This window comes from Neopelma chrysocephalum, unplaced genomic scaffold, assembly GCF_003984885.1.
Source record: "Neopelma chrysocephalum unplaced genomic scaffold, ASM398488v2 Primary Assembly neopelma1_127, whole genome shotgun sequence".
NCBI classification, from domain to species: domain Eukaryota; kingdom Metazoa; phylum Chordata; class Aves; order Passeriformes; family Pipridae; genus Neopelma; species Neopelma chrysocephalum.
Genome location: NW_020897789.1, coordinates 168564 through 191402, shown reverse-complemented (window position 1 = coordinate 191402; position 22839 = coordinate 168564). Strand labels below are relative to the sequence as shown.

Sequence of the window (22839 nt, the reverse complement as noted above, 5' to 3'; positions counted from 1 at the left end):
GATTTGTGACTGGGAGAGAACTCATATCTTTGGGAGAAGAGGAAAGCAAAGCTGCACTTTGTACAGCGTACACCTGGCCATGCTAAAGAACTCTGCTTTTGAGAAAAACTATAAAAATGGTACAATTTCTTATCTGCAGCGGTGCAATCAAGGGCAAACCTTGATTCAAAGGTACTCCTGAGTAGATGTGCTTGTGCCAAAACTGAAAATTGATATTCTGACTCAACTAAAAGCCATTTTCTCATTGCCGGTAAAGACCTTTTCCCCCCAGTAAGTAGTTTTCATGGAAGCATTTAAGGACAAAAATATTATTGTTCTAAGCTTTTTCACAGGGTTATTATTTTACAGTGTTAAAGGCAAGAGCATTTTTAGACCAATAATAGACTGAATTCCACTGCATGCGTTTTAAGACGGGTTTTTTTATGACTGTCAGGAGAATCCTTAATATTTGGAGATTATTAAAGTTTGTCTGTTTACCTTAATTCAGGCAAACTATGAGATAATTCTCTTCCCTTATGTCTTTTCTTCTTTTTCCATCTGTGTCCTTTTTTTTATTTCACCAACACGTTTGTCACTCTGGTTCCGTCATCTCCTGTCTTTCAACATGACACTCGCTGTCTAAACACTCCCGGCTTCGCTAAGAAGGAAATGAGGAAATTTCACTTCTCAACCCTCTCCTGAAAAAAAGGATCCTGAAACTAAAGTGTTGGGAGACAATATCCACTTTGGCTCCCATTACCACCTCTGCAGCATGTTTTGGGGAACTCATGAGTCTGTGTGTGGCTGAGCAGGTAATACAGAAACAGAGCAGACTCGAGGGAGGGTGTTTTTATCTTTTTTTTCTCCTTTCTTTTTTTTTTCTTTAATTAGTTACAGGACTAGTTCCAATTACCCTTGTGGATCTTCTAAGTTTGCTCATTCATTTACATAATATTCTATCTATCTTCGTTGCAGGCATAGATACAGAGCTCACAGAAAAATGGGGAGAAAAAAAAGAGTCATGGCATTCTTCCTTCCAGAAGCTTAGACAGATCTTTTTTTTTTTATTTTAGGTTTTAACTGGGTTTTTAACCCAGTGTGGCCTTTTACATTAAAAGTGATTAAACAAGGTTTACAGACAAATTAATTTATTTCCTATTTGTGAAATCCAATACTGTCACAATTAAGTGATTCCACAGATTTCACTTTTTGTTCTTTAATTCCTTAAGATACTTACTATCAGAATTAACAGATTAAAGTGCAGAGTTTCAGCAAAAGAACATGTTCTCCATATACACTATTAGCTTTCACAAGCAAATTCATCATTTTTGGAGTTGGAGAACAGGGCTTACCGTGGTAGATTATGTAGGAATTACATTAAAAAAAAGATCACAAGGGCAAAATAAGGGAAAATTCAATTTAGTTCTCAAAAGTTGGTGTTGTTGTGGTTTTTTTTTTCTGGAATGTGCTGCTCTCTTTCCTCAAAGAGAGAAATAAATTATTTCAAAATAACTCGGAGCACAGTGACGCGGTGCAGCACTCGGTGTGTGTGGGTGTGTGTGCTGTGAAGGCAGCTGAAAAGTGAGCATCATTCCCACCACAGATAACACAGGCTAATACTAATCATCTTTGCTCCCAGCAGTGGGAGGAAAGCCATGCAAATCCTTTTGTTTTAGCAGGGAAGCAGGATTTTCCAGAGATCACCAAAACATAGAGTGAAACTCAACCAGGACAGGTGGTGGCCGTGCCTGATCTCACCACTCATCTCACCACTGATCTCACCCACTGCCACACACACACACTCCTGCACATCACACACAGAATGCTGGCACAGACACTGAGGTGAATCATAGAATTATGGAATGGCTTGGGTTGGGAGAGACCTTAATGATCATCCAGTCCCACCCCCTGCCATGGGCAGGGACACCTTCCACTAGCCCAGGTTGCTCCAAGCCCCGTCCAACCTGGCCTTGGACACTTGCAGGGATGGGGCAGCCACAGCTTCTCTGGGTAACCTGTGCCAGGGCCTCCCCACCCTCACAGCCAAGAATTTCTATCCAATCTAAACCTACTCTCCATCAGTTTGAACCCAGTTTTCACATCCCCACAATATTCTGGATACTTATGCAAAAATACCACTGACTTTCATCAATACACCTCTCCCAGCAAGGAACACAAGACCAGATCTAGCATAACTATTAGAAAACCTGTATTGTGTTAGAGCCTCAGCTCTGTGGCACAGAACAATGGAAGGTTATTGCCTTCATCTGTATGTTAGAAATTGCTTTCCACAGACATCCAAAAATAAAATGCCTTGTACTGCATCCTCATTACATAAGTACTATATATATATATAGCATATGAGTTCCTCTTGTGTTTCAGAGCAGAATTGATATAAGCATTTTGAGGAAAGAAAAGGTTTAGGAGAACTTTGTTTTATCCTGAATAAGAACACTGCCTGTGTTGTACAATTGTCAAGGCTGCAGTTGGCAATGGGTGGAGATCTCTTTAAGGTGAACTAAGTGGATAATGGAAGAGAAATACTCTTGGTGGGGGAAAAATAATAAAAATTCCTTGAACTCTGAAAGGAAACAGTTTTCTTATAAACATCATGAAGGAGTTAAGTAATTTTAAGAGGACTAAAACAACTTCAAGAAAGTTAAAATAATTTAGGGAGAATCATTTAGTACAGCTCTTGATGTTGCTACCTGTGGGTCAAGAGAGGAAAGAAGCAGCAAATAGTAACAGCAACAGTAACACTCCCATCTTTCTCTTCTCAGCCTTGAAATTTGGTTCTATCAGAGAATAAGACACTGCCTGTACCACACAGATTTTACAGTCATTCACGACCCATGTAATGCAATGGGAAACATCCTCTGAGTTCTGAAGCAACAGCAGAGAATTAGGTTTTGTTTCTCAACAAAAGAGCAGGAGTGTATGTTTGTGCTTCTTTAGAGAAACAGCTTGAAAGCATTCACAGTTAGGAATGTCACATAAAACACATGGAAGGTCTAGGGATCATAAGGCATAAATGAGCAAAACTTGCATAGTTACAGTAACAAACCTCTGACCTCTCAGATAATCTATTGCAAATTTCTACCCGTATTTGTGTTGTTAGAACAAACTTGCTGCTGGACAAAACTCTGCCATGCAGCCTAGGAATACGTAAAAATGTGGAACTATGTGATTTCAGAGGCAGTTCAATGAAGAACTGTTTCTCTTTCCCCCAACATGCCAGGGGAACAGGTGAAATATTATCCTCCAGGAGCCAACCCTTTTAGCTATTTATAGCTTTCCCAGATTAAGTTTATCTTATAATTCATCCCCCATAACCTTTCTTTACATTTTCCCCTCGTCTTTCACCTTAACTTTTTTCTCAATTGTTTCACTTTCCCTTTCTTTTGCTAATGTTTCATCTTTTATTCTCTTTTACTCTCTTGATCTCATTGCATTTACCACCTTTTAAACCTCAAGTTAAACTACTCCCTAGATTTTTAGTCATCTGATCTCCTGACCAATTTCCTGCCCAAGTTTTTTGCCTTTTGTTCCCCTCCTCTTCTTTACAGTGAATACTCCTTGGATGAGGGCCATATCTTTATTACAGATTCTAAATATTGCTCATATGCACAGATATAAATTATTTTTATAGTAGGCTTTGTGATCAGAAACCATCTTTTCTTGTCTGCATATATCTTCATTTTCTTTTTTCCTAGAGTACCATTCATATGGAGAATAATAGCATTCAATTTTCCTTCTCCCTTCTCCCACTCCCCGCTTTTTATTTTCTTTGTTTTCTTTTACTCTATGTTATTTTATTTAATTAAGTCATTTTCTCACCTAGAGCTTGGCAAAAATATCTTCTGAAAGCAGGGCCATATTATGTTTGTGCTGCTGTATAATTAAAAGTAACTAATCAAATTAAGCCTATGTTTTAGTAAAAGAACTGACGTGCAGGCTTGAAAATTCACATATCAGCTTCAGAACAAGCAATTCAATGCAACCAAGATATGAAAACATGTTAGAGAAGGGTTGATTAAAGACAGGAAGGCTCAGGTATCACCATCCAGTCAGCACACCACGCTTGTCATTGAAAATGACTCTGCAACTCACTGTACTGGGTGTGAGAGAGGGGACAGGTCTGGCTTCTCACATTCCTCCTCTTTTTAACTAAATAAGAAAGAAGGGTGTTTTTGGAACTTTGTGATAGGGTGCTGCTTTGTTTTACAAAGTGCCTTGGCACTCCTTCAGTTACCTTGCTTTGACAGATGTAGACAAATCACTGAAAAGCACATTATCCTCAACCTAACACTAAAATATATTAGAATTTCCTCTGCCTTTCATGGCCAGATTTTGATGTCTTTGCTTATGTTGAATTCTTATATTGCCCTTAAATTGAGTCTTTTGGTTTGATGGGTTTGCTTCCCTTTTGCTTCAGTGAGAGCTAAAAATCACCTGCCTCAATATGTGTAGGTGTGGAGTCAGGACCTGGGTACATCAGTATCTACCTCTCTAACTACATACTTATACATTTGCAAACACAGAACAAGGGACAAACCATGCAAAAAAAATTCTAATATATTAATCCACGAGGAAATAGATTCACACTAATCCGACAAAATGAATAAATATAAGTAAAACGTATTAAGAAGATTATGTTCTACTCTTTTTTCTGCTTTCACACAGTTAATTTCCCTTTTCACCATCTTTTTCCACAGCTTCCTCTGTTTCCCCTTCCATCATCCATGCAAATCCTATGGCTAATTGGTTAAGTCCACTCTGGAGTCTAACCATCAATTCCCAAACGCAGCATCTTTCATTTCAGTGTCTTTGCTGATTACAGTTGCACTTAGAGGAAAACAAATAAGTTCGTATCAACACACTGCAAGTGTATGAAAACACACAAACAGATAATTAAACATCAACAAAATATCAATAGGATTAGAGTGTCATGCCAGAGCAAATCTTGATAAATCCTTCTCAACAACAACACTCTCAACTACAGCGTCATAAGGGAAATATAAATTTAGCCCATTAAAGTGTTGTTGGACAAAGACAGACACATTAATACAGCTGTTAGTCATTTGCTTACTACTAAGGGACTCTGCTGTTGTGCTGCAGATGAAAGCTTCGGCCAAGGGGAGATTTGAAAGCATGCAAATTAATGCTAACAACATAATAAATATCTTATTATTCATCAGCAACTCCATGGCATCCTGGCATGGATTAAATGGGAGCGCTCAGAGGCTGCTGGTGTTCAGACATACCCACCTACGAGAGACATTTCTGGGACCGTGGCGTGGTAGGGACCATCCACAAACTCGGGGGGATTGTCGTTGATGTCTTGGACCTTAATGATGAATTCTGAGGGAGGTTCCAGGGGCTGGTTTGTGTCCCTGTCCACTGCCTGGGCTGTCAGAGTGTACTCAGCCTTCTCCTCACGGTCCAGCCTTTTCATGGCGTGAATGTCTCCGGTCTTGTCGTTGATCACAAAGATTGTTCCAGCTCCATCTCCTGACAGAATATACTTGATTTTGCTGCTGCCAGGGTCCAGGTCCGTGTGTAACTAAAAGGGGAGAAAAGAATTATTTTAGAGACAAAAAAGTGTACACCCAGAATTTTTGGGTGTCTGCTTTTTTGGTGTTTTTTTTTTTTACTTTGGGCTAATCATACATTTTATCAAGCTGTTCCTTTGTACTTCAATCCTGGCACCAGTGATCCATAGCTCAGCTTGAATACACATGGAGAGCAGGGATTTGTATGCATACTAATCAAAAGTGAATGCAATCATAGGCATAATTAGACTTTCTATTTAAAAAGCAGCTGTTATATATATATTTTAAATTCCTGTTCTAAAATGTAAATGCCTTCAGAACCATTATCAGCCAAAATGAACAAGTACAAAATGTCCTTAACCTATTACATCAAAGGGTGAGTGAAGGGTTAACAATAATATATGCTTTAATCAATCTTCTTATTTTTAGTTATTACTTTCAGCTTATTTCCAGGTGACTGAAAATGGTTGAACACTGGCATCTATGGAATGTTGTAACAGGCAGGAATTCAGAACTGTGTCTTAACTCATCTGTTAGCAGAACCTAAAAGATTCTAAGATCTTTATTCTCAAAGTGGGTGCTTAAAAGAAAGAAGAACCCTTACACACATCTTCCCATTGTCATAAAAGCCCCATTAGAAAAAAAAATTGTATTTCATTTGTATGTAGCTTTCAAAAAACCAAGACAGGATTATAATAATCTGAATCAGTATAAGAAAGGTTTTCTTCTTTACTTTAAATTTTTTTAATTTGTTAAAAGCCTGGAGACAAAGGACTTCCATCAATTTTTTTTGGTAGGCTCAGAGCCAAGTAATAAATACCAGATTATCTCCAATAATTTTTAAATTGTGAGGTGAGCGTGTCAGCTGGTGGACTATATGTACTAGGGTCAACACATTCAAAATATAGGAAAATATTATATAATATAATAAATATACAGTAATAATGTTTTAAATTCTATTGACTAGTAAGGCTAACACACTCAACATGATCAATAAGAAGTGAATAACATGACATTTCAAATGTAATTTGCGTCTATTATTATTTATCTCTGTCTCACAAAAGTTATTCTGAAGGAAATATGTACAACCTGTTTAGGGTGCAACATAACAACTACTACTAGACTTGCTCCTGTCTGCTCATTTTGTCAGACAGCTCAGCAGAAATTGTTGCTGGTTATGCATTTTGCTCTTCAGTTGATAGCAGTGGTTGCCAGGGCTGGGCAGCAGCATCATTTGATATAAGAACTTGCATTAGGATATTAAAGTAGGTGAGGAAAAAAAGCCTTGTAAGAGCAGCTACAGCCAAGCCACAAGGACAGTCTCATGTCATCCCACCAGAAGCTCTGCAGGTTCTTCAGCAGACAGCTGGTCACACACTGTCACATCTGCAGCTCACCCGCTCAGCAACTCGGCTGCTCAAGGCCTCACAAGACTCGAATCTGGAATTGCTGCAACGAGCCCAGTGGACAACAGCAGCCAGGGCTGATCTTCCCATTGATCTTCTCCATTGCATTCCCAAAATCCTGGCCACCAGAGCATTCTCTGCTCTGCAGCAACAGTACCACTCCCCCCAACTGCACGAGGTGTAACTTCATCCCCCGTGTTTTGCTGGGCAAGGTTTTATTACACCACCATTGTCTGAATAGCTTTTTAAAAGCACCTGAGGTGTGAATATGTGTGACTTCATCCAGCTCACTCTAATGTATGTACAGGAATGTACACAGAGATGTCAAGTGACAGCTGAGCCCCTTTTCCAAAAATTCAATCTGATTTTCTTTTTGCACCTGCTGTCAATTCCTGCTTGAGAACAATCAGCATCATTTACTCAGTTATAGAACTCTCCTGTTGGTTGGTACCACAGTTTTGTCTGTTCAGAAAGTTATTACAACTCTTTTTTGCCTTTAAGATTATTGTCTTTATGACTCTTATGACCCCAGAGCCCGTCAAGATCAATCCAGAATCTGTGTTTTAAACGGATTGTTTATAATTTAAGCATCTGTTTGATCCCTGAATAAATCTATATCCTATTAAAATTGCACATGAAGGTTTTGGCAGGATATTCATGGCTGGATTACAGTGATGTAATATCACAGCATTGTCTGGACAGGCACAGCTCAGCAAAGGTTCACCCAGCCACATACTGAAAGACTGTAATCTGAATTTCTAAGAAGGCACTGGCGGGGTCCTTCCTAGATATCCACACAGATATCTGAGAATGCTCCAAGATTCTCCCATTTTCGATTTGCTAGTAAGTACAAGAGGCTGTCAGTATAATCTCAGGTTTTACCCACAATATCCAACAGCAGTTATGGCTCATAAATCAGTTCTGGTGGATATTAATGCAGGGCTATAAAACCTTTGCAGTGCCACTGAGATACCAACAGTTAAAATGAAAAAAGTTGTGTATGATTACTATTAATAGTTTCCTAAAATAAGTTAAATGAATTTGCATCAAAAGAAAGAATTTCATGTTGCTATTTGAAACACTAAAAAATGAAGGGCTAGACATTAAACAAAGGGGAAGAGACGGGAGCATTTTACAATATTGAAGTTGAAACTGAGTGATGAACAGAAGATCAGTATTTTTTACCGGAAGATTTATAGTAGCAAAACTGATAATACTTTATTTTTAGTTTTTTTAATAAAAAACAAGACATAAATGTGGCATTTACTAAAATTATATGTACTTTCTATGATGAGCATCCAGACTGACAGATTAAGATAGCTTTTCTAGGTTTTTAAGTTCTTACATACTAATTTCTAAATTTTATAGTAAATGACCTATAGAAGAGTCAGTTTTTCACAATAATTTTATTGTTCAGATTTAGGATTAAATATCATCATCTATTTAAAAGGTAAACCACAGAACTGAAGTTAAATTCTGAGTCAGATAGCACAGTATTTTTTCCCAAGTAATATTTCCTCTCTTCTACCAGACATGAATGATAATTTACTGCAATTGTCAAGCTTCAGCAAGCTGTGTTCATGGGCAGGTTAAAGATCATTAAACACATAATTATATAGGGTCGAGGTGAACGATAGAGAGGCATAATGAATATGATAAATGAATATCGGTTTCGGCTGAAAAAGCCTCACAAATGTAAATATGAAACTGCTTTCCACATCTATAGCTTTATTTGTTACACCTGTGCCTGAAAGCTGACCTCTTCTTTTTCAGAGCAATGCTGAGAATGCAACAAGAATTTCTGTTTAAAAAAGAAAACTTCTCTACCAGCCCCTGTGTCCCACTCCTAGACAGCACCCCAAAACAAGCAGACAAGTGTATTTACTGGAAAACAGCACGTTCAAACTCACTTCCATTATGCGAGATTTGGTTTATTAGACTTCAAAGGAAGTGAAATCTTCTTGCTCCATCACTGCCCTGCCTGTGGGACTATAAGTCCAAACACCTCTCTCCCTCAAAGCAGCAGATGCAACTCCATCACCCAATTCGTGCCTGGATTTATGGCGACAGGAGAGGTTTTGGATCCTCTCCTAGTTTTAATGGTGATGCAGATGCCCTGTATTAATGTCCCATGTATCCTTAGCATAGTTCATTTTTTTTCCTAAAAAATTAACTTCATTCCCAATGAACCCTCGGACCACAGCAGTTTCTAATCACCATTAATTCCTTTGCTATTCTATCCTATAACACAGATGGTAATCAATGAAGCCAGGATTAACAGCAATAGCACACACAGGGTGTTATTTTCATTAATAACCATCTAAAAGCATTGCCAACACACTATTCAAATCCATAACACATATTTAGAATCTCCCATATACATACATGACAAACATGCATCATTACAACCAACACCAGAGGAACTGCAGAGAGGAAACTTATTCAAAGAGCCTCTAAATTCCATGGATGCAAAAGTACCACTCTACAGTAAAACACAAAGCCAGGAGTGTGGCACTGTTATGAAATTTTCCTATTCTATAGCTATTTGTTCATTTTATATTTCACTGTTATATTTAAAACAACGTTTTCTTGGCTCAAAACTACATTTGCAGCCACAGGCTTTGTACGGACAGAGGCTGCAGGAGCTCCAAGCGAGGCTGGTGAAGCTCTTTTGCAGTTCTGAGCAGATTTATGAGTCTTTTCTGCAGATGGAAACTATCTCACCTGCTCTCAGTGTTACCTGGCAAACCCATGGTAGTCAAAACACCAGGTTGCTCAGCACAACAAATTTCACGTTCAAGCCATGTGTTCACCATCAGGGAAGTACATGATGCACTTGGGGCTGGTCCATCCCCAGGGTGAGCACAAAGATGTGGACTGGCCCCTGTAGGAGGATTGGGCACTTCCAGTCCCCTCTGGGTGCAGTGTTGATGCACAGCTTGACACAGCCCAGCCCATAACAGATGCATCATCAAAAAAAGGATTTGTAATCCCAATTTCCTAGTATTAGTAAAAAAAGCACAAATATAGAGATAAGTCACATGAAGGGGGGGGGAGAGGAAATCTACATATTATGAAAATGCTCCTGGACATTTTTAATTAAGAAAAGAGAAGGTGGCATTATGTAGTCAAGATTTTATTTGAATTTGTTAGAAAGTAATTAATTCATCCTCATGTAATTACAAGGGAATTACCCCGTACTTGTTTCAAGGGAAAAGGAATCATCTGCCCTTAAAACTTAATTTTAAAATTTGCATCATCCTTCTCCTTCCTAAATCTGGAATCTTTTTTTAAAGGGTGCATCACTGATTTTCACCTGCTTTTACACAGGTACACACACAACACACCAGCACTACCCTAATGCTTCAGGTTCTCCTATTTTTTAGCTGTGGCTTGCAATAAAATTCCTTGTTTATGAGGCAGACCCCATTTAACGAACTTAAAGATGGAATTTTCAGCTTTTTATGACTCTTTTCTGAAACTATTTGGTTCCAAGAAGCTCTTGCTCATTCTGTGAAAGCATGGAAGGATTTTAGTGACTTTTACAATCATTTTTATATATATGTCAGTGCTTTCAAAGACTGTAATGCACCTTATTCTTCACGTGTTTCTTTCTGTAAGTGGCTTTGCAGGCTTGTTTTTTTGGGTTTTTTTCCTAAAAAATATGAACATCCTTAAGTGTTACAGAAGGTTTTTTTGTGTATTGTTGATGTGCTCTGAAACATCATGGACAATGAGCATGTTTATTGTTGACCCAAGGTTTAAAGAATCATTCATAATTAAACTATTATAAATAGATTTGATTCACTTGCACACAACACAGAATTAATAAAGTGAATGTAATTTCAGTTTAATAGAATCTGTCATTTTCTCCACGGATAGGCTGATCCTATCCTTAGTAATGTGAATTATAAGTGCACAATGGGGAAGAGGAGAAATATTCCGCATTATTATTCAGGGTAATGACAAATTAGGGCACAGACTTGATGCACTTGACATAATGTCAGTACTTGGAACACTTTCAGAAAGGAAACAGACATGTCCATGGATGACAAAGGTTCCATTTAAGATCCCAGAATCCTGTAACTTGAAGCCTCTGGAGTAACTGTCAAAAGACATTACTGCTCACACTTCTCAGCTGCACTTTCATAACCATATTCAAAGGGAATTAAAGCAATAATATCCCTAACGCTTTCATTTAAGAGTGTAATCTCTGCTTTTGTCTGCCTCAGTTTCCTACCATGTCATTTGAGTATCTTTGATTCCAGATGGCTTCTTTTATGTTTCTGTTTATTCTTTGCTACTGCTTTTTTATTCTATTTGATTTGCTAATTTTGTCTCTGTTTATATTCATGCTGCAACTGTGCACAAACGGCTTTTCATTGCTTACCTTTTGGTATCATCTCATAGTACACTGGAGTGAACTGTTGTTTGAAAACTGGAGACAAGACTGGGATCTAACACTCTCTTTACTCTGATTATGACCAGCTCATGCAAGAAAATGAATCTTGATCTAAGTCCTTCCTGGTCACAGTGCCATTAGTCCTTTCTGTAGGTATCATGTATCACCTTCCTCACCAGGCTGAATTAATAGTATTTAATATTTATTTTCCTGTGATGTCTTGGGAGAAAAAGATACAGCTATACTTGTTTTTACAGATGGGAGGAACAAAGGAAGAGATAAACCTGCATTCAGCCTCACAAAGATTCATAATAGGAAAAACCATCCAGACCATAGGATGACTCGAGCCATTCCTAGCCAGCTTTACACATTTATCTCCAGTTAATCTCAATTCTCATTTGTAATTTATGTATTGCTGGTGTTGTTTCACTGCTGTGTGCATGCCCCCAGATACAAAGTCTTCCCCAACTCCACCATCCCACGTACGTCTTCCATAGTTGTGATGGCAACAAAGACAAGGAGATTTGTTCCCACCCTGCTTCCCTCACTCCAAACCGCCCCCTCGGGTTGATTTTTCCTCTGTGTATTTCTTATGCACCTTGCTGCTCCTGAATCCTTATGTCAAGCCAGATGATAGCTAAAGCTTTCTGTTTTCCTAGTTCTGGCCTTGGCCCTTTCCATTTGGGAATACCATCTGTCTTCCCTTCTATCCTGAGAACAGCACCACCACACACGACCCATGTCCCACCGCAGCTTGGACTGCCGCCTTCAGCCCCTGCTCTCCTCAGCTCTTTAACGCCCAAGCATCCCGTGTCAAGTGGCCTCAGATGGCTGGCACCTTTTTGTAGCTGGCTCTCTGCCCAGCTGGGAGTTCATGGAACTATTTCTGAACCCAGACTGCTGTTCCTTCCCCGTGTTCCAGCAGACACTGCTCCTATAAAAAGACCCGGATTTTTTTTAACCTGACTGCTTCTGACACTTGGAAACACGTGAGGAAGTTGTTCTACACTGCCAAAGAGGAATCCTTTCCCATCTCATTTACTTCTCTATTATTTCATCTGCAGCGCACTGTGGCTCACCACAGGAGATCTGAAAGCTGGGCATAGAGAGCCTCAAAAATTGCATGCAGCTCTGGTCTTGTAAAACATATTCCCTCTTTTGTGTCTTTATGGGGGGAAAAAAAGTATCTGTCATCTCCCACTGTTTGGGGTCAAGCACTTACATTAACAATTCCAGTGCTTCAGGCATTATAATTAACAGTGCCTCCCTCCTGCACTTGTCACTCTTTTCCCAACTCAGTGAAAGAGTAGCAAAGCCATTTACTCCCTCCTCCTGCTTGTCAGCCTTGGACACAAACTATGCTGTCATTTCTGCTGTAAGACCGACTGAAGTCTCCAGGAACAACTTCAGGGGACTGTTCCCTTTTGACTGTCAATTCTACTGCCAGCAGAGTCTGACTTGATGCTCCTTCCTCAACACAGACAAAAGATGGGGATGGTTGTAAAAAGCCATAAGCCATAGGCATTTCCCATTCAATGAACTAGCCAGAAGCCCAGCAGTTCCTGCACCCTAAATCCTACCCTGTTGTTCCTTCAATCATCATCATCTCATTCACCATGTCCTGAGCTTTCCTTCCGTGTTGTTTGGGCTTTATTTTTCTTTTCCTCTTTAAAAGCTTATCATAACTTGCTAGGCTTCATTCTCAGGCCCAGAGTACACTGCACTTGAGTGCTAAGACCTCTTTGTGTTGTTCAAATGATTTTCTCAAGTGAATGTCAAAGCAATATCTTAGAATACATACTCTTAGGATTGCAGAAGAGCAATAAAGAAGTTAATCACTACCTACCCACAGCAGTAATTTGAAGGCTGCTTACAAAATCTGTCAAACTAGACAAGCTGCAGCCTGGATCAGCCAAGGCACAAAAAGTACAATAGGCCAGAGTGGTCAAAGGTGAGAAGATATTTCTATTTATTTAAGCATATTTAAGTTATCCTGATTTTACAATCCTTCAAGGCTCTGCTTTCAGCTGCTTTCACCAGCCTGGCTTCTTTTCATATTTTGCTCAAAATGATTAGGAGGGTCCCAGTAATAATATATTTAACCTGTCTTCCTGCTTAATAAAGGAATTTCAAATTCATGCAGAATGCCTCCTGTTAATAATATTTAATAAAACTGGCCTGAAAGCATTAAAATACCTTTTTTTTTTGTAGGTAATTTTTCAAATTTAAGATTACTGCTTAGCATCCTTCAGTGTCTGAACATAAGGAAGTAAGTACTGTCTAAAACCACATAATGTGTAAAGCTGGCAGTGCAAATAGAAAGCTCTTCTCTAGCAATTGGCTGTCAAACACAGCTACAGTGCAGAAATATAAACATCAGCTATGCAGCCAGCTCGAGCTAAAATTGAAAACTGTTGAGAAGGTAACAGTGAAATAAAGAGAGCTGAAAAATTAAATTGTGGGTTCTTACATATTGCTTCTCTTATAAACTATCTGCTTTACAGGTGACAATGTAACTTATTTCCAGTGCATTTCCACTAACCTGTGAACTGGGCACACGGGTGCAGTATAAGTTTTTTCGTACTTGAAATATTTTCCAAATTACTTAGAATGTGAAAATAAACAGAGCCAGGAAATGCTACAAAACAAATTCCTTATGAGATGTCAAACAAAACATTAGTTCTTCAGAGCTGCTACGTTTGCAATTACATAGTAACATCAGAGTGTCATACATCAGAATAAACAGATGTAACATGAGGATAATTTGATTATTTTTCCCTCTTTTCTTGCAGTTAGATGTTTATTAGGGATAACTCATGAAGAATTGTAAGTTATTCGGAACCTGGTTGAAACTAGTTATTATGATTTCATGCAGTTTCACAAGAAGTTATTTGCTTCATCACTTCTGTGGTTTTCAAAGCCTCCTAATGTAATTTTCCATGCATTTCCACTAAGTCATGCATTCCTGTGAATTTCTTAGAAACTCACTTGCAAAGGTTATGTCTCTCATAATGCGATCAATTTGCAATACCATTAAATTTGAAATATTTTTTAAACCACTAGAGATACATCACAGCTCCTGCCTTTGTTAATGCTTTTCTGGAAGAACTGAATGGGGAGAGGAGACATAAACCATTACACATCACCAATATTAAATATGCAGGGGTAAACAACTGTGCCCACTCCAGCAGGGTTTGATATCTAGTAATTTATTACCTCTGCTTCTCCAGCAACCTGTATTGAGTTGCCTTCCCAGTGCACATGGAGACTAAAGTCTCAGGGACAGTTATCACTTTTCTTCTGGCACATCAGATAATCTGTTCTGTGTCCAAGGAAGCAAAAATAGCAGTGCTATGATTGTAAGTGTGGGCACTGTTTGGAGTATTTATGTCATTTGCTGTAAACACTTAACCTACCCATGACTCAAAACATCCCAAATTTAGGGTCAGTGTCCCATCAAAACAGAAACCCTGGCTCAGCATGAATGCAGCCGAGTTGTACACAAATCAGTATCCCAAGAGCTATAAGTGTGGAACATATGTCAATCTCAAACCAGCCAGAATCCATATAGACTTAGCAATGATTTAGTCTAGTCCTGTATCCAAATTGTCTGAGCTCATGGAGAAGACTTCTGTGGGAGGCTGCGGGAGACATCTGTACTAATTTAATGATTGTTGAATCACTGTCGGTTTTCTCTACCCACACAAGCTGGGTAGAGCTCCTATCACTCTGTGAGCACAGAACAGCCAAAACCCCAGATGGTCCTGTCCCCATTCAGCTGTTCCTTGCCTTTCTCTAATGTTCTTCTTGGAAAGAACAGGTGACCAGCTATCCAGCATTCATATCTTTTGGGGCTGCAAGTAGCAGGACACACATGAGACTAAAGGTAAGAGGCAAAGAATCACAGAATCACAAAATGGTTTGTGTTGGGAGAGACCTTAATGACTGATCATCTCATTCCACCCCCTGCCATGGGCAGGGACACCTTCCAATAGCCCAGGTTGCTCCAAGCCCCGTCCAACCTGGCCTTGGACACTTCCAGGGATCCAGGGGCAGCCACAGCTTCTCTGGGCAACCTGTGCCTCACCACCCTCATAGGGGAGAATTTCTTCCCAATATCCCATCTATCCCTGCCCTCTGGCAGTGGGAAGGCATTCCCCCTTGTCCTGTCACTCCAGGCCCTTGTCAAGAGTCTCTCTCCATCTTTCCTCTTGACCCCTTCAGGTCCTGCAAGGCCACAATCAGGTCACCCCAAAGCTTCTCTTCTCCAGGCTGAACAATCCCAACTCTCCCAGCCTTTCCTCCCAGCAGAGCTGCTCCAGCCCTCTGATCCTCTTGTTGCCTCCTCTGGACCCTCTCCAGCAGCTCCATGTCCCTCCTGTGCTGTTCCCCAGGGCTGGAGGCAGCACTCCAGACACATAATGATTTCTCAGGACCTCTTTTCAAGTGATACGTGCACCCCTCCTTCAAAGAACTGATCATTAGATTGTCCACTTGAGAACATAAAGACCATAAAAGGAACAACAGAGGAGGAAAATAACTGTGTGAGGGGGAACTTTGAAGCTCTCCAAGGACTCTGCTGGGGTTTCTCTAATAAAATAAATGTTCAGGGGAAAAAAGCAAATAACCTACCTTTAAAAAGATGAAAAAGTGGTAGAATATTGAGAAGTTGAGTTTTTAAATGTTCCAAATCATGCCCTAGATATTAGAATGAAACAAAATCTGAGTATCTCATCTACATTCCTGCTATTTCTGCTAGAGTCCCTGAAAGAACCCCACTGCGAGTACCAAATGGCAGCTGGGCAGTGACAACAGCAGAGTCAGTGCTCGGCTGTAAATAATGGTTATTAATTACTTGCATTACAATAACACAGAGAGGTCCTTGTTGACACAAGGACTCTTATATTGTCTGCTACAGCCTTGCCTGAGCTTACTTCGCTCTCCTCTGCTCATGGGGAAATGGCAAATGGTGGTTTTTCCCCTTCCCCTTTTCTGAACAAGAAACAGGGAAGAATGAACCCAGAATGGAGAATTTTAGAAATGAGTTTCTAAGGCATTGGCTAATTTCTGTAATTACCACCCGTGGATTCAGTAGGAGCCAAACTCATGGGAAAAATGGGGCTGAATTCCTTCATACATTTCTAATGCTAGGATGATTTTTTTTATATGTGTATGGTTTTAGGACCTGATATAAACCCCAGGAACTCAGTAGGAGTCTCTGTCTCAAATTTGAAAGGACACTGGACAAAACTCTAAAGACTTGTAAAGGAGGGTACAGAACCAAAGATAACCCCTCAAAAAAACCCCACAACAGAGATCCAGTTATGAATTCATATTATGACTCCACAATTTATAGTCCAATTAAATTCAGAATTTAACACTAATCTGCAAGTTTATTTTTTATACTTTTTTTGATAGCTAATAGATCAATTGTAACTGACTTTTATAATGAGATTAACAATTATCTGACTGTGAGATAATCAAGTGTTGAAAACAGCAAGACCCTGAAGTAAAGTAAAATATTTGAGATTATTTATCGAGTCTGTAAAGCTGCCTTTTCACATTTACTCAGGATATAGGAGATGGAATATTTTGTTTGCCTATGGAGATGGGATTATTGGATATGTAAATGGACATTGATGGCAAAGTTAACTGAAAAGATAATCTGCTGCATGAAGTCCTTCAACAAAATATCAGCAGCATAAATGCACTGTTAGTCAGTCCTGTTGTGAATATTCTGACACAAAAACTGATAAAATTGAGAAAGATATATTGGCTCACCAAATGTTAACTCTTTTTGAGACAAATTGGAATTGTGGCCTGCCAGAAACCACAATTCCACCACGATTAAACCAAACCATTTTCCACCCATACTGAAAATTCAAAGCCATTTTAAATGTCTCCCCACTGTTTTCTCAGTTTGTGTGTGTTTGTCAGCTGGGCCACAAGTCCCTGTCTCAGCTGTGCCAACTCCACTGTAGCTGCTGCTCTCAGAAAAAGGCAGAAGCCCAAAGGATGAGGATGCTTGGAGCCATAATTCCCTCCAGTCTGGTGCATAACTGCTCCTGATTTTACAGATCAGTGTTAGCAAGGTGGCTGAGCAGGGAAACCCCATGGGTTCTGCAGGCTCCTCTGCTTTCCTGAACGTGCTATGACACAGTGGTAGAACAGGCTCAAACGTTATTTTTTTAAGAAAAAAAATAATTAGCCTGAGTGAAACCCTGCCCTTCTAACCAGCACAAAACCCAAGAGGAAACACACGGAAATTCTGTTGGACTGCAACACTGACAGTTCCTATAATAGGAGAGAAACACATAAGAAAAGCAGAGTTCCTGAGCGAGTTATACATTCTGCTTTGGTTTCATATATTATTGATATGCAGGTTTAACAAACAAGTCCAAGCCTGTGAAAGAATCCAGAAAAGACTGAAAAATTCTTAGGTTTGTCAATTGTTGCCTGAACAGCCCCTTGCTGATGGGTCATGTTCTTGGAGCTTGTAGAATGCATAAGTATTGAGAGAAATCACTGTTTAAAGATTCAGTGCCAATAGATCTCTGAATACCTTGGAGTTTTTCCAGCTCTCCTGTAACTTTAAGCCTTGGATGCTGTTTTCCAGTTTGGTCACTCTCTACTCAGTCTAGTTCTAAGAGTTTAGATTTATATGACTTTAACTCCAACCATTCTCTAGATCTGGACAGAATGTACTTTTATTTCTAAGGCAGAATGGCAGATTGCAGTGGAGTTGTATTATATACTCTCTACTTACTCCTCAGCCTTTAAAAAATAACTTTAATATGACTTAAATAGTTACAAGTCTGACATCTGTCCTTTACCAATAAAAAGGAATGAGGTTATGCAGATTAGGTGATGGATAATAGAGAAAAATGTAAAAAGCCTCCAGCTAAAATATGCTATATTGTCACAAGAAAAAAATAATCCTCATATCTCAGCTTTCTTCTGTCTGCTGAGATGTAGTTCCAAAGGGACACTAGGGGTGAAACTCAAAGCCCAAATATCAGTCAGTTTGGAGGATGAAAATGCCTAAGAAATAGAAATATCTAGAGTAAATAAATGGGAAAGCAGGAAGAAACAAAAGAAAATAAATACCGAGCATATGGCTCCTAAAACACACGGAGAAAAAAGTTACATTAATGTTAGGCAATTTAAATATTGCCACGGAAAATGAAGCTGAGAATATTTAACTTCCAGATGCCAGTTTATTGACTACAACATGGTCAGGGCTTTTTTTTTTGTTTTTGTTGTAAAAGCCTAACAATCCACAGTCCAAGGCAGAGAGAAAAAACTCCCCAGATCCAGGAATGTCTGTGATAATATTCACTTCAAGGCTTACCTGGAGAGTTTTACATTTGGTAAGTACTTTTTCTTTCCTTTTCCTACTCTTGTCTACAAGGGATTTGGCAATAACTGAATTTTTAAGATTGTGGAGAAACACTGGAGAAACAATCCCTCACCACCAAAGGGATGGGTGAGTTGCTTGATGGGAAGAAGCTTTTCCAGGAAATCTTTATAAGAAGAAATAAGAAGAGCAGCTGGTTAAAATCAAGGAGAATACAAAGAATTACATTCTGTAAGGTAGGTCACAAGTTGTTTGCAAAGATAACATGGATTTCAAAAGCTTCTCTGACTGCAGAAGACAGAGAAAGGAATGGATATGGAGCCTCTGAGTTTATTTTTTTTTCCTCAGGAAAAATACCTGATTTGGATCACGTTATATTCAATAGTGACTGTATTTTTTTGCTAAAAATACTCCCAAACTTTATTTATTCTGCCTTGAATCCTACTGCCAAGCTCATTTCTTCTCCCTCACTGTGGCTAAAGCTCTCTTCTGGCCCGATTCTCATCTAGAAGTGACACTTTATATTGATAGCCCAAGCACAGAGACTCATCATCAAACCAGCCATGTCACCCAGCCCGGGGTGCAGGGCCCTGAGTGATCACACATCCTGAACACCAGCAAGTCACCCAGAGCTTTCCAGGAGCCACAAACCCCCTCGTGTTTGCCTTCCTGCAATCAGGTAACGTTCTCATCACCTGGATGTGAACAGAGGGACATCAGGGACATCCCTGCACACGCTGGATGTGTCACCACAGTGACTGAGGGAGCAGCAGCACAGCCCTGAGAGCAAAGATGACACTGTCTGCCTGTTCTGAAACACTCACACAAATAGAGGCTCAATAGTCGGGACAAACTGAGTAGTTACAAATCCTAAGGATCACCAAGAAGCCTCCCCCAAAATACCGGCCTTACCCTTGGAGCTGCATGCATTTTTTCGCCTGTGATTCTTTTTCTTTTTGGACAAGGATAATAATTCAGTGACACTCACAGAATCACAGAATCACAGAATCCACCAGGCTGGAAAAGACCTCCGAGACCATCCAGTCCAACCTGTGACCCAACCCCACCCTGTCACCCAGCCCATGGCACTGATGCCACATCCAGTCTGTCCTTAAACACCTCCAGGGACGGGGACTCCACCCCCTCCCTGGGCAGCCCCTTCCACTGTCTGATCACTCTCTCTGGAAAGAATTTTTTCCCAATGTCCAACCTATGAGAGGGCAGCTCAAGGCTGTGCCCTCCTGTCCTACTGCTGGTTCCTGGGAGCAGAGTCCGACCCCCCCTTTGGATCCCCCCTCCTGTCAGGGAGTTGTAAAGAGTCTCTCACTTCAACCATTCAGCTGAATATTATTGGAAAGTTGATTTAGGAAACAAACGGTTTGGGAAAGGACAGTATTTTTTCTGAACGTTTCCTGACCAGAACACTTCAGTGTTATTTTTTATTCAACAACTTTTTATACCTGTATATGCATTAATTTCACTCTTTTGAAGTATTTATCTTTCTAACATGTAAATAAAATGCCTCCTTTTAAATTAATTTCATTTGTTATCATATAAGGGAGTTTATTTCCATCTAATTAAAATACTATGCCTAGCCCAAAACATTTTTTGATATTCCAAAACAAAAGTGACACAAAAGTATTTTTTCTCCCCAACACTTCAACTGTGCATGAAATGAAAATCTGTTCCTCATCTCAAAAGCAGCACTTGAGCTCTAGGAGAATTAAATTCTTATTTGCTTTAAAAGCAAAACCATTCCTACTGCCTACACAAATCCTGCAATTAAACCTTTACTTCCAACAAAAATAAAGCTATTTCATTCCCTTTGTTTATCATAATTTCATTATTTTCCTTATTAGAACCAGCTTTATTTTAATGTTTTGGTCTTTTTTACGTGATGACTCATTCTGTAGATATTACAGCTGCTTTCTGCCCTACCTTTACTTTTGCACTGTCACAAACACAATTAAAACACATTTGCTGTGATTATATTTCAGCACATACAGATCAACATATATTTTGCTCTTAGGTAGAGAGTCCCTATTGTTCATGTAATTACTATGAAGAAATGATGCAAATGAGTCTGCTGGAGACAATTATTGGACTTTCTTTTGAACATTATAATATTATAAACAAGAATTGGCATTCGACTCAGGAGTAGACAACAAACATTCATTTTATTGAGTGCTTTAAAGACTTCTTGGAACTATAGAATACCAGGATGGAAGGCACCTCAAAGGTCAGCTAGTCCAACCTTTATTGTCTACACAAAATGGTCCAGCACCCTGTCCAGATGAATCTGAAAAATGTCCAATGATGGGGAATTCACTGCTTCCCTGGAGAGATTATTCCACTGAGTGATTGTTCTCATTGTGGAAAATTTTCCTGCTTTATCCAGTTGGAATCTCCCTACAAGTAACTTTTACCTATAACCCCTCATTTTTTCCATGTGACTCCTTGTGAAAAGGGGAATGGCCTTAAAATGAAAGAGGATAGGGTTAGATTGGATATTGGGAAGAAATTTTCCCCTGTGAGGGTGGGGAGGCCCTGGCACAGGTTGCCCAGAGAAGCTGTGGCTGCCCCATCCCTGGAAGTGTCCAAGGCCAGGTTGGATGGAGCTTGGAGCAATCTGGAATAGTGGAAGGTGTCCCTGCCCATGGCAGGGGGTGGAACAAGGTGGTCCTCAAGGTCCCTTCCAACCCAACCATTCTGTGATCTTCTTTGCAGCCACCCTTTAAGGACAGGAACCTTCTACTCCAGAGGCTGAACAAACCCTGCCCTCTCAGCCTTTCCCCACATGGCAGCTTCCCAGCCCTTTGATTTATTTTGTGGTCCTTCTCTGGACCATCTCCAGCCTGCCCACATCTATTTTGTATAGCAGGGACCAAATCTGAACACAATATTCCGGGTGTGGCCTGGCAAGCACTGAGTAGAGTGGGATAATGACTTTTCTGTCTCTTCTGGTGATGTGACCCAGCATCCTGTTGACTTCTTTTGCTGCAGCAGCACATTGGTCACTCATATGGAGCCTGTTGTCCACCAGACTTCAAATAAAGAGAAGCTAAGCAACCATTGTAATCATCCATCTAGTACATACTTATTTATCTCTAAAATCAGACCTCAGATTGTACTCTGAAGTTATACAGCTCGAGATATCTCTTATTAGCATATCTTAACAAACAAACTTGTCTTGTATGTCTGTGTTAAAGAGTGTCACAACTATGACTTGGCATCTGCCAGCACAACTTGAATAAATATTCCCAGCAGGACGAGTTAAGACCGGAGTAAAATCCACATTTTTGTGTACCTGCTGAGAGCCCTTCTTGACTTGAATAGAAAGACCTTTAGATTATTTAAACTTTTTTGTAGTTTGTAATAAAAATCTTTGAACTATATCACAGGATGACAAACACCCACACACTATGTTCTCCTAAATTAGTTTCCTCATTCCCAGTAACAGAATTCCCTTCCAGTTAGTCAGAAATACACAAGAAGCAAAGAGAAATCTCACCTGGGAAGGCAATCATTTTCCCCTGGAAAACAATCACTATAAATCACGTTGCAAAAGAACATGGGGAACACTGTAGAAACCTGTCTTGGAAAAGGATGGGCACAGCCCGCTCCTGCCAGCGCAAATATTCGGAGACCGGGGAGTGAGGGGGTCATCCCACAGAGTCACAGCCTCAGATGCTCAGTCAAACCAATCTCTCAACCTTTGCTTTCTCCCTCTTTTTTTCCTACTGTGCCTTTTCTTTGCATCACCTGGGGTGCTGTGCATACAGGAACATCCTGCTGCTTTATCTGAGACCCATCCAAAATTTGTGTTGAGGACTGTGCTGAGTTAGACATGAGAACCACCTGCACCAAAGGGCAGGATGACAGGGCCATTTTGGATGGATGATCCCTCAGACAGGGTCACACTGATGCCACCTGACTGATCTATAAGGCACTACAGACATTTTCCTGGGCTTGGTCTCTTTGTTCTCATCAGCCCAAGCTGAATCCACAAATACTGCAGGGCATCCGATTGCTTATTTTTTGCAATCAGAATATTGTGTTTTCAAAACATACTCTCACCTTATAGAGGATCTCATTATGAGGCAAGTCAAGTTTTCTTAAATATCAAATGCCGTATAAGACTCT

At 39.8% G+C, this 22839-nt stretch overlaps 1 protein-coding gene across 3 annotated transcripts in view; it reads right to left on the bottom strand.

Moving 5' to 3' along the window:
• The window catches only part of CDH8 (cadherin 8), a 153856-nt gene that overhangs the window by 90911 nt on the left and 40106 nt on the right, over window positions 1–22839 (bottom strand). For all 3 annotated transcript variants that reach the window (XM_027698402.1, XM_027698400.1, XM_027698401.1), the window contains one exon: window positions 5248–5542. In XM_027698402.1, the coding sequence (XP_027554203.1) occupies window positions 5248–5542 (295 nt within the window). The remainder of the gene's footprint in view (window positions 1–5247; window positions 5543–22839) is intronic.